This window comes from Poecile atricapillus, chromosome 3 (assembly GCF_030490865.1).
Source record: "Poecile atricapillus isolate bPoeAtr1 chromosome 3, bPoeAtr1.hap1, whole genome shotgun sequence".
In the NCBI taxonomy this organism is placed as follows: Eukaryota; Metazoa; Chordata; class Aves; order Passeriformes; family Paridae; genus Poecile; species Poecile atricapillus.
Window position 1 is genome coordinate 54,070,347 of NC_081251.1, and position 13,436 is coordinate 54,083,782.

The 13,436-nt window shown below is 38.2% G+C and overlaps 1 protein-coding gene across 5 annotated transcripts in view; it reads right to left on the reverse strand.

Annotated features, from left to right (window-relative positions):
* The window catches only part of PTPRK (protein tyrosine phosphatase receptor type K), a 382,502-nt gene that overhangs the window by 180,505 nt on the left and 188,561 nt on the right, over positions 1 to 13,436 (reverse strand). For all 5 annotated transcript variants that reach the window (XM_058834980.1, XM_058834978.1, XM_058834979.1 and 2 more), the window contains exon 6: positions 11,542 to 11,716. In XM_058834980.1, coding sequence (XP_058690963.1) covers positions 11,542 to 11,716 — 175 coding nt within the window. The remainder of the gene's footprint in view (positions 1 to 11,541; positions 11,717 to 13,436) is intronic.

Consider the following 13,436-nt stretch of genomic DNA (forward strand, 5'->3'; position numbering starts at 1 on the left):
AAGATCAAAAAAACATGGATTATGAGGAACAGCTGAGGGAGCTGGATTTGTTTAGTCTGGAGAACAGGAAGCTCATGAGAGACCTCATCACTCTCTACAGCTCCCTGAAAGGAGTTTGTGGTGAGGTGAAGGCCGGTCTCTCCTGCTGTGCCTGCAGTGAGAGGACTAGAGGTAATGGCCTTAAACTGGGACAGAGGAGATTCATAATAGATAGCAGAAGAAAGTTTTTTCACTGTTCAGATGTTCAGGCATTAGAACAGGTGGCTTGGGAAGGAGGTGGAGTCACCATCCCTGGAGATGTTTGAAGTCTGGCACTGGTTGATGGTTTGGGGGTTACAGTGGTAGTGCTGAGTTGATGGTTGGACTTGATGATCTTAAAGGTCTATTCCAACCTTGAAAATTCTATAATTCTGTGATATTTTGTACTTACATCCTCCTTTCTTGAAGGAAAAGTGTAATATTAAATTGACTTGAGATGCTTTTCCTTACCATCCCTACTGACCATTCTTATTAGTCTGTAAAGTTTCTAATATAATTCAAGTCTAAGTAATATTTAATTCCTAAGAAGGTGGTCTCACTTTTTCCTAACTGTTCACTGAATTTTGTGTCTGCTTAGGCCCCAAACTCATCAATAGAAATTTTCTCTTTTGTTTAATTGTGAAGAATTCAGGAAAGAGAAAAATTTCACTTGTTACCACATACAGACATACAAACACTCAAAGTGTTTGGCAGTCCAAGACATGCCAAAAGACTAAGTAAACAGACATAGAATTACTACATGGAATGTTATAGATGAGGTCCTGGAAACAAAGAAGTTTAAAAAGAAATAAAAATCACAAAAAATTTGGCTAAGAGATGAAAATTAAAATATCAGTCCTAATAAAACAGTGTCATCCTTCCTCATGAAGGAGGTAGGACACAGACTCTGCCATTAGCACTGTGAACATACCTGGGGAACAAGGGAGAGAAACACATTCATTTTCCTTATAACACTCCTTAAATGTTCTCCAAGACATGCCTGTTAGCAGTTCCATATCAATCTCAGTGACAAGCTCTCTAGTAAACCAACACATCCAAATTCAACACTGCATCTCAGCAGGAAGAAATCTATCTTTCTACATGTAGCTAAGCTTCCCCTTCTTCAGGAGAGGCAGATATGTTCCTCACCACTTTCTATATAATTCTGAAAAAATTCTGCAAATAAAATTAACACTGCAGAAAAATCCTGCAATATGAATTATTAAGCAGACAAATATTTAAAACTCTTTAGGAAAGAAAGAAAACTTCTATCCAAACTACTTTGAGCGAACTTTTTGTAATCTCTTTAAAATTATCTTCAAATAACTCCTCAGCCAAGATGATTAAAGGTCATTGGCACATTGCAAAGCATATTTTTACGAGATAAATTTCATTATAATTGCAACAACTTTTCCAGCGACAATTTAGACATAGAATCAAATTATCCATTTCATTTTCATTCACACCTCGTGGGCTAGATCATTTATCATGTTTCATGATAATGATCAGAGAGCACATAGAAAGAGATTTCTGGAGGTAACAAATTACTTATCGTATTAGCACAGCTTACAAGATCCTGTCAACAGGTACCACACATAAATAAGAGGTAATTAAATTCACCATGTGCAGGAGCATTTTATATGCTACTCTGTTTTCTAGAAGCTGGCTAAAAATCTAGGTTACTAAATTCAACATTCCAAATTAGCAGCTTAAGTACAATAGTTTAGCTCTTCATAACACATCAGGAATCATTATGCCACTAGAACACCAACAGGTAGACAGCATGCAGTGGGCTCAAGATCTGGAGACGAATGTCTCATCATCAGGTATTATTGCTTCTTGCCACTGAATCATCCATCATGTCTCTGAGACAGCTTGGAATGATAGTGCCAGACCCTCACAGTACTGCTCCTTGAACTCTGTCTCATCCATCTTTTGCATCATTCCCCATTTGCAGCAAAGTATCATCTCCTTGCTGCAAAACTGAGTGTGAACCTGTAATGCCTTTAACCTGCAGTGCCACTCTAATAGTAATTGATTTCCTTTTATTGCAAGGATGGTGCTCACTGAGACTCTGTACAGCTGCTGAGGCTGGGACATGGTCAGAACAGTAGAAGGCAAGCACCTATGACTTTAGCAGTATGACCCATTTTCAAGGAAATATTTATATTTTCATTGCTAGCTATTTTAAAATGAGTGTATATTTATCAATATATAAAATTGGTATAAGAATATATATGCAGTTTGTTTTCCTGCAGTTCAACTACAGTTTAATAGCAAGATTCACTCAAATGCAGCTGAAAATAAATGTCAGTGTGGTTTCATTTTGTATTTTTGCTCAGTGATTCAGCATTAGAACACTGTTAGATTTTTAAATACATACTAAAGCACACAGGTGCACCTGCATTAAAAAAGCAACTTAAATTAACTGTACATTGATCATGGCGAGACTTCACAAGCGTGATGACTTGTGTATCATAAACCACCCAAGACTAAGCGTTTTAATTCAGCTTCATCTGAATGCTGTTATAAAAGTTTAATAAATCAAAATGATCAAAATGCCCCCAGTGGCAGGTTGGGATTCAGTTTCCAATTCAAATTCCCTTTAATATATGGCTTCTCTGACATGCTGCATTTTCTGCCATCTATGTTGAATTCCAAATGCATCCCTTTTCATCATTACCATGCATCTACTCATCGGCACCCTTTTTAACAACTCTGCACAATACAGAGATGTCAAACCTAGAGGGGCTTTCCCCTCCCCCAAACTGGAAAATGATGGCAAGTAAGGGAACTTTGTCTATACTTAAGTAAATATTTTAACCTCCACAGTAATGTCAGTGGCATTTAAACTGAGAGAGACCATTCTCAGCTGCAGTATTCAAATGAAATATTTGATTTAAATAAATGTAGAGACAGACCAGATACTGGAAGGGAAATTATCCAAGTGAAATACAGCAGTGATGCAGTGGGGCAGTCTGGAGACATCTTTAATTAAGATGAGAAAAATCACATTACTGCAAATGATCTTCATGTCACTGTACTTGGATAAAACACAGATATAAGAAACAAAGAATCCCCTTTTTTCCTGCCTAAAGTGACACCTGCTGAAAGCTCTTCCCTTGCCTCTTTTTTCCCTTTGCACTGACTCCCATCAAGCCTAAAGGCCAATGAGATACTCGCTATTCCAAGTGATTACATTTTAATTTCCCAAATGCTTTATTTGGTGTTTGGATTCACCTAAGTAATTTTGCAATAAGGAGGCACAGGAGAAAATGGCAGACATATAGGAGAGCACCTAAACAGTGAGATGTCACTCACACAGTCACTGATGCCAGATCTCTAGTATCACCAGCAGCACCATTTCGAACCAGGCTGAGTGAAGCTGCATCGTATCTTGGCTTTGCTGAATTTGCCAGAGCAGGTGATACCCAGTTTATGCGGCCTGTAAGGGGGCTGATAATACCTGGTCTGCTGCAGGGGCAGAAAACCCATGAGGAATATTACCTAAAGCCAGCACTAAACCTGACAGCACAGAGCCAGCTCCTCTGCAACTGTGAGCCACTCGGTCAAGGTCATCTCAGGTCACCACCCATTATAGGCTCCCACTGATTTTCATTGACCCTGCAGCTGTATTTATCTTGCTACCAAGACATGGCAAGGTCTCCACAAGAGCTGACAAGAATAAGTAGCAGTCCACTGCCTGGTAAGCAGAGAAGGGCCCTTTTCTGGAGATTTGCTTTGAAAGCACATTCCTGCCTGAATGTTTATGTAACATGGTCAAAGACGGCCATCAGAAAACCAGCCAGGCCTGCTACATGTTCATTCCAGGACACAAAACAGCATCTCACCTAATGACACACAAAATAGTGCCACACCTACTAATTAGGGATGACAGAAGAAAAGCTATCTGTAATTCTAGGTGTGATCAGATGCCCAGAAATGCAACTACACTGACATACAGAAAAGCAGGTCTCAGAAAGAAGCAGAAATAGCCATGCAAACATCGATCCAGCTAGCTGTCAGCATCCCAAGCCTTCCTCCTCTTCTTTTTCCTTTTGTTCTGATTTCCACCTGTGAAAATAGTATGCCCATCATGCTTCTTGCTGCTGAGAAGCAAGCAGAGAAGACAGGACTTCCACAGAGTTTGCTATCCCACGTGCTGTCATGCAGGCAGTATGAAGCCTTACAGAAAACACAAGAGGAACTCATAGTGCTTGGACTCGTGAATCAAAGTGCCGCAAAGCATCAACATCCATCATGGATGTCAGGGGAAAATATACACCAGGCAAGGAAAACTATAAATAGAAAATGGCCCTTGCACCAAGTAAGTGAATTAGTTAATCATTAATCTGTTTTGGTTCCTGCATTCTTATGAGTGAGGAACTGAGGCAAAACACTTATGTCCAGGCTGAGAGGGTATTGCCCTTTTCTTAAATGATGTCTGAACCACAGACCCCTGGGGTAGAAAAATTCTAAGTTAGCGAAGGATACTTCTACATCAACTTTTCTCTGATAACTCTGCCCCAATCACTGGCTGTTGGGGCAGGACACAGAGCTACAGGACTTGGCTTTTTGCTCTGATCCAGACCAGTCACCTTTAAGTTAAGAGAATACATTAAGAAGATGCATATCAACACTGAAATTGCTAGCTTTTGCCTAATGAGAGTATTAATTTAGCCTATATCAAGCAGTACAAAATTCATGTCTAATGAAATAAAAGCAAAACGTGTGCTTTACCTTAAATGTTTCAGGTGTTCCTGAAGAAAACATCAGAACTACAATAAAGCACCAGCTCATATTAGAAAGACTTCGAGAGTCAGCTGGAGATGAGATGTCTCAGGGGGATATTGCTAAAGTGTATAAACACCTGAAGGGAGGGTGCAAAGAGGATAGAGCCAGGCTCTTTTCAGTGACAGAACAGGAGGCACTGGGCACAGAGCGAAATACGGGAAGGTCCCTCTGAACAGCAGGAAACACTTTTTCTTACTGTGACGGTGTCTGAGAACTGACACAGGTTGCCCAAGGAGGCTGCAGAATATCCATCCCACGAGATTTTCAGAAGCCATCTGGACATGATCCTGGGCAACTAACCCTAGGTGATTCTGCTTGAGCAGGGGGAGTTTGGTCCAGATGACCTCCAGAGGTGCCTTTCAACCTCAGCCATTCTGTCACTGTCATTTCAAATGTAAACCTGTGCAGCCAAGATTGCTTAACACAGAAATCTGGAATGGAGTCTATGCCAAATACCTGGCATTTCTGTTACCTCGTGTGAATCAGTCTCTTTGGCTTCTTTGAAAAATCCGGTCAAAACTATTTTCTCCTGCTTCTCCAGCAAAAGCAGCTTTCCTGCACTTCCTAAAGGAAATGAGCAATGCACCTATTAATTATATAAACCAGAGACAAATGTTGCCTGAGCAAAGGAGCTGAGCAGAGTTAATTCCACAGAAGGGTTGCCTGAGCAGAAAGTGAAGCTGCTGTTCTTTCTGATATGTATAATGAAATTGAGACTCCTATCTGGTTCAATTTATTCATTATGAGCATAAAACTTTCTGAGGCATTTTCCTATATTCTTGTTTCATTCTTTTTATGTAAAGGAGGCAGGATTTGACTTCAGGGTGACAGCGCCTCTTTACCTGCTGTGAGAAACAGAGGATTGAAAAATAGGAAGATTCACAAGTTAAACCTACTTAAAGAGGATACAGTAGAGAAATTAAAACCAGAGAATGCCATAAAAAGATTGAGTTACTTGACTTTCTGATGAGTGCTTATGCCTAAATATACACCCAAACTATAATTTGTGTTTTATTATCAAGGTTTAGAAAAACTTCACAAAATAATTTCCTTATTTTTTCAACTACTGCAAAGTAATTATGACATTGTCTTCTGCTCTTCCTGCAGGGATATAGCCATGAGAGAATTAGGCTACAACTAATGAGGAAACTTAAGAGTATAAAGTAATTTAGAAGATGAGCTGAGTGTCCAAAAGAGTACCAGTATTAATATCAATACTCCAGGAATGCATCTTATGAACGAAGCATAGCAGCCACAGGGGTCTTCTGACACAAATAAAATATTTGCATACCTCTGTTGAAGTCTGTTGATGATTCAAAATGAAACTTAGCCAAGTTAGTGATGTAAAGCCCACAGATTTCAGTAACTTGGACTGCAAAACCTCTCTCCTCAATTTCCTCTCTGGTCTGAAATTCAGTGAGTTCAGAAAAACTCACACCAAAGGCTTTTCAAAGATACAGTCCAAAGCCACTGTCTCTTGGAGACTGAACACATTACAAACCATCACTAATAACCTGAACTGCCTAATATTTATCATGGCAGGTAATTTCACCAGAGGGGAAAATTTTTTTTACAAATTTCCTGTTTATCAAAGAACGCAATAATGGAGGGCAGAAATATGGGGCATTTTGCAAAATTCGTTTAAAAGTATTTCAGTCTATTTGCAAGCAGGGAATATAAATTCAGGTTACCTGATGTATTTACTTTTACCTGCCATCTAGTGCTCTTCTTGACATATTTTTAGGTCTGTTATTACACTGAATGAATAAACCAAGTCACAGAATTGAGTACACACATCTGAAGCAAGGTTAGATTTCACTTTTTTTTTTCCAGACCAAACAAGTACCAATGAAATTTGGAAAGTGCATTTCAGTCCTCAGCTTTCTCAAATGGAAATATTTCAAAGCTTTCTTGTAAGAGAAAAAGAATAATGCTCCCGTAAGAATTTCTTGCCAGGGGCAAACTCTATCTTCACAGAGTTCTAGCATCACCAGGAACCAGCCAAATTACTAGCTTTCCTACATAAAATACCTAAAGAGATTCAGATAAAAAAGGCAGAAGAATCACTGCCAGTCTTGTGTAACAGGAGCTGCTTCTGATGGCAAAGTCAGCACAGTAAAGTAAACAAAAAGAGCAAACATAATCATAAATATCACCCAAAATTGAACCTGATGACTTAGAAGAGAGACTGCCTGCAATGTCAAATCAAATGCAAGAAACAATTATATCCACAAACTCATACAAACACGTGAGATGCCTAGAAACAAGTCAGTTCATCAGAAGTTAAGATTTTTGGAAGAACATTCAGATGACAGTAGAGGAAGACTGCCTTTTTTTGCTGTTACTAACTTGGATTTACCAGGTGCATGAACACAATTCAATATTGCAACTATAAATCAAGGCAGAGACCTCCCCTTGCTTTGAATCTAGCACAGAAGTGATGTTTTGGTTGGATGAAGAAATGTTAAAAAGAAAAAATCATGTAGTAAAACTTTAAAAAATTGCTGTAATTTATGGCTCAAATAAACCTTATAAACTTATCAGTAGAACCAGATGTGTGATAGAACTCTCCACATTCACAAATGCCACATTTGATTCATACATTCTGAGGGTTTTATCATTTATTTTCTTACCTTATCTTTAACAAACATTTTCTTCCAAATCATATGTGCAAGATCCACTACATAAAATAAAATGCACCATATTTCCTGCTAATTTTGCAGCATTTAATACCATAATATCACGTTTTGTACAATTATTTTTCTAACAATGTGCAGCTACTTTAAAAAGAACCTAAACTTGGACAATCATATAAACACTTTACATAAAGTGCAATTCATTTTTATATCATTTAAGAAAGGGGTTTGCTCCTTTTTTTGACAATCAGAGCAACAAACTGTTATTACATGAATATGTATTGAATATTAAATTGAATATTTAAATTGAATTAAATTTAAATTGAATATTAAAAAGAAGGAGACTTAGCACCTGTATCTTCCCCGTACTGCAGCCAAAGAAATGATGATTTTATTCACAGTCCTTGCAAGGCTGCCCAAGAGTAAGACATTCCAAATGGGGACAAACTGAATTTGGATTATTTTACAAAGATTTATTAACTAACCATATGAGAAAGTAATATCAGTTTCATCCCCATCTCACAGCCACTTTTAACAATCCATGTCAACTAAGAAGTTGTTATCACAGCTGCTGTGTTGGACACTACCTCATTTCTTGATGCACAAGGTAACTTTTCTGGCAAATACTAACAGCTTCCGAGAAACATTCCAGTATGTTTTTAAGAGCATGGAACAATAAAGGAGTACAAGAACTGATTACAGGGCAAAGTTCTCTACTGATTGAAGATCAGAACATTTGATACTGTCACTTGGAAAGGCTACACACTTGTATGTATCAAATATACACAGGTGAGATCTCTTTGGGTACTTCATTTCTACAATTCCACACTAAGCAGAAGAGACTTTGATATACACTTGCTCTCAAAAGCAAGTAAGAAACAAGTGAAAAAGAAAGAAACCATCAGTGGCTTCTTGTTCACTCTTACCTATCACAGATACTGTTCCTCCCTCCCAGCATCTCCCTCAAGTTCCAGGGGAGAGAGGAGTCCCTGAAGACTTCAAGAAACTCCCTTCCCAGAAATTGCCAATTTACCAGGGAAGATATAAATAGATAATTAATCAGATGGACATATTCAGGAGGGTAAGTAAACTAACAGTAATGACAGCACCAAACTTCCTGTAAAAGGAAGGGGAAAGGGAAAGGGAAAACTCCTTCTGCACGCGTCCAAGAATAATAGCAATGCCATAGAAACCATGTAAAAAAAAAAAAATCAATACAGTGCAGCCACTGAGCTGGGAGCTGAAGACCAGCTCTAAACAAAGGTGAGACATTAAATCATTGACTGGAACTACTTTTGGTAAAATCTCATAATTTAATTAGAAATCCTATCCTAGTTCAATTTTTCTTCAAAAAACTAATCAGCGTAATTGAGTTATCCCTTTCAGGTTCTTGAAATGTATACCATCCCTCCCAGGTAACTACATTTGTAATAGAGTTTAGAACTCCACTAAAAGTAATTCTGCTAAAGTTCAAAATGAAATAAAGATGTTTCAACATAATGTACATTATAGAACTGAAAACTTTCATTACTCATCAAGACTGATTTGTATCAGATCAGAAGTATCAGATGCCTCTACACCTGTATTATGGTATCGCACATCTGTATAGACATGAGATATATCCCATGATATATCCATATCTTGGCCATGAATCCAAACACCAAGGTTTTGAGTTACTGTGCAAAAACTCCTGTTCTTCATCCCTCGCTCTCTAATAAATGCTGTTGTCAATAAAGTTTAGCTTCTACAAACCAAAGACCCTATCGTTGCTCAGAATTATCTGGAAGCAATACTAAAGCCATGACAAAGTAAATTGTGTTTCATCGTTTTTTTCCCCTCCTCTGGCTGTGAGAACACACAGATCAATACTCTTCAGCATGAGAATTCTGCAGCGAAATTTTCATTTGTTACAAACAGCAACAAAAGGGCCCCAAGCATGCCCTGTCACTCCCAGTTTAGAAGGAAACGCACTAATAAACTCTTCCCCCTGGGTCATCTTTGACAATGGGCAATACTATGCCAGCTCTTATTAAAGGCAATTCATATCAGTGGCCCAAAAATTTCCTTTAAAATTATCATCTTTTGTATCCATGTAGCAGGATGTCAGCTTTAAAGTGCCACTGAGATATAGGACCTGTCATTATGGTTAATTTTCAGTACAGTTTTAACACCAGGGTAGCCGATCCCTAAGGGTATGGGTATGCTTCTTTGGCTAACAAGATTTATTTAGCGGTTATCCAGACAAACAAGAAAATATATTACTGTATATTGCTTTTCAAATACAACAGCAAGCAATAAATCCAACTATAAAACATATATCTTTGTTCTCTACCATGATGTCAAAGAGATGAAAATGGTTTTGGAAGGTTTATCTTTTAGGGCATTTTTTAATATTTTATATATATATATATATATATATATGTGTGTGTGTGTGTGCATATATGTACATATGTATGTATGTGTAGATATATTAAAAAAAAATTAAAATTCTTGTACTTACACAAAAAGTAAAGTCAACCTTTACATAAAAAAAAAATGCTATGGCTGCTACATACATAGCTGCTTATCAAATTTATATTTTGAGCCATAAATGTGGTGCTATCTATGAAATTACCTAAGTTTCTAAACAGGACAATATGATGCATTTTAAAAGATGGTGCTATGAAATTTTATATTCTTGTTGGGGTTTTTTTTTTGAGACAAATAGTATTCTTAACACCATTTTATTGCCATTTTATACTAGAAAAAAATAGAAAACTTCATTTATTGGATAAATACATTGATTTGCCCTGCCTTTCTAACAACAAAAGTCTGTTTTCATGCTTCAACAGGACTTATTTCAATTTATTAGGATGAAGACCATCTTGCAGTTTGGTAGACAAAAGGTGCATCTAACAGAATAAAAAGAAGCTCTTAACATGTTGTCTAAATCTTTGTGTAGTCAGCAAGGCCCATTTTTATTGATGTTTTATAGTAGCCATAAAACCTGGTTGACCTCAATCAACTGGTCTCCCAGGGAAAATACCTCTGCCAGCAAATACCAGATGAAAAATAGGTCAGGGCATTTCCTTCACGGCTTTTATTTCTAAAAGCTGAGGACAAACTTGCTTGCCCTGTCCCCATTCCAGATGCAGCATCGGACTATAAGATGCCAAACTGAGCACACAGTTCGTGTGTTTCATTGCCTCACCAATGAATTGAGCAAGAGCCCAGCTGTGTGTCAGACCCTCCACCCACCTGGCCAAATCTGTCCCTCCACCAGGCAGCAGCTCCACAAACAGATTTTGTACACCATTTCTTTTTCCCACTTAAAAAACTGTAAACCTCATCACAACAAAGAATGAAACAGGCAGTTTTGGAGGTAACATAATTAGGTAAGAAGTGGTTCAATAGCTTATTCCAGGCCATAGACCACACAATTTTGGAAGTGAAAACTGAATTTTGTATGTTCAAACACATCTTTTGCCAGTCAAGATTACACGTTTCCAGAGCATTAAATGCAAAAAAGAAAAATTCCCCAACTTGATCACACCACAAACAAGCTATGGTTGCACATCAGCAAGCTTTTGAATTAATTTCAACCGGAAAAGTATTTCAAGTGGAAAAAGCAAGTTTTCTTTTCTTTCCTTTTACTTCTGTGTTGGCAAATATCACAGAACATCTCCACAATGCTCCCAGTCCTTGGGTAGGTGAAAGTTTACAACTTTTTTTATCTACCTGTCTCCAAGGTAACAGAACAATGTATTATTTGCTCTATTACCAGTGTGCTCAAGGCAACAGCTTTTAAAAGGGAATGGTAACTATGTATAAGTGGAATCTAATTTGCACCTAAGTTCAACAAATAGCATTCCCAGGAAAGCATGCAGGCACATTCCACATACTTTGGGATCAGGATTTTACATAGGTGCATTCCATGGAAAGCAATTGTAAGAAGATTTGCAAACCAGCCTTTCATCACATGACAGTTTCATAGGGCTATCTTTGTATGATCATTTCAGATCAAGGCATATGTAGGCTAAATAAAAAGTGTAAGCAGAAAGCACTGGCATTAAAAGCATTTAGCTTGATAAAATGAAAATAAATAAAGCTTTACCTCGAACAATAAGTTGAGCAAAGTTTGAGACTCCAGAACCTCTTTCTGACTGAGTTACACAGCGGTATAAATCCTGGTCGGTTTTTGTCACCTCTTGCAACTTAAAAGTAGCTGCAAATCTTCTGTGATTTATATTTTTAGTCTGAGCAACTGGAATATCTTCCCCATTTCTTCTCTGAAAATAAGAGTAATCAAGGCAGAGTTAACTCAAAAGATGTAAAAGACATTTGTCATTATCATCATACAAAGAAGACACAAAAACCAAAATCTCAACCCAAATGCATTCAGACCATGCTGCCATGCATTTTCATGGTAGAAGAGCTCAGTTCTGAGGTGCCATCAAGAAACAAGCGGTACTCAATAGCATTTCAAAATCAACTTTGGCAGTGAAAAGCACCATCAGTATTTTGCACTGGCACAAAACATGACCATGACATACTCGACTGCAACTGCCTTATAGCTGGAATCATCCCAGGATAGCCCAGCAGTAGCAGTTGTACTCCCAAGAAAATCAATTCAACTTTAAGCAGATTTACAACACATACACTGGGTATATTGTAAGATATATTTAAACAAACCTGACATTGAGGGATTTCAAAGGTCTGCAACAGCTCTTTTTCACCAACCAACCAATGTTTCCTTTTTAATGTTACCTTTTATCTGTCCAAATTCAATACCTTCTAAAATTTTAGCATTGTTATACTAAGCACCACCTATCCATCTAAAGCTAGCTGAAATAAAAAGTGTAGGGCAGGAAGGCACAAAAAAAAAGGAAGAACACAGATCTCATTTAAAGGAAGGAGCTTAGAGAGTTCTTAAAAAAAGCACAGCTACCACAAATCACTGAAAAATTTAATCTGTCTGGAGCTGCAGGGCCAGGTGACAGGTCAGTAAGATAGAAACAGTTTGAGCTCTTGTGGGATCTTTTTCCTTATTACCATTCACATTAAATGCTCAATTTTGATTTCGGTTGAAAAACAGACCCTCCACCAAAAGTCAGCATTCAAAAACACCCAGAAACATGCACAAAGAGAACAATGTCACTGTTCTCTCCCATGGATCAGCTGCGTGTTAGTTCCTGAGCAGGATAGAGTTTCTGAGCATTCAGCACTGCTCAGTCTCCAGAAAGATGGCTGCATTTGCTTGTAACCACCCATTCTCCTCAACATACAGCAAAGCGTGACCTCTGTGGACGTTTTTAGCTCTAATCAACCTCTGGAATGAGAAACTTCATTGAGGTTTTAAACTCCAAGCTTTCTAACACCAAAAGGGCTACTGCTGAGCCACAGAATTTAATAACCTGAAAGCCTGTGGCAAAACATAAAGGGCAGAAAAAGGAGATGATTTAATGCCGCATGTGTCTATCAGCCAGCCTCCTGTCACAGGCAGGAGTACTCCGTAACACTCAGACCCTTCATTTTACATCTACCCTTTGTCAGCCTAGAATGGTTTAGTTGTTTTAAAGAGTTTTGTGGTAGATTAACCAGGGGTCCATCACCACTGAAACAAGCATTCACTCTAGCTATTACCATGTCTAAGCAGATTAATTCTATTTATACCAAGCAGGCAGATTTCAGTCACTCATATTCCAGTACAAAGACCATGCCATTATCTTTGCCGAATGCAGGGTTTTTGGTGTGATTTTTTTCACTGCAGGAAGAAGCCATCCAGTTTCGCTCACCCAGCCACCCTCTCTGCCCTTTCCGCAGGTGTGAGCTCTGTCTGCAGGGCTAGGCCAGAAAGAGTCACAAGACACCAAGAGCAAAATCAGATTTCCAGAACAAAATGGCACATAAGACACTTCCAAAAGGTACTCTTGTTGCCTCTCCCTAAAACTGTCATCATCTCATAACAACCACAAACCTGGTTATCACAGGGGTATATATCTGAGAGGG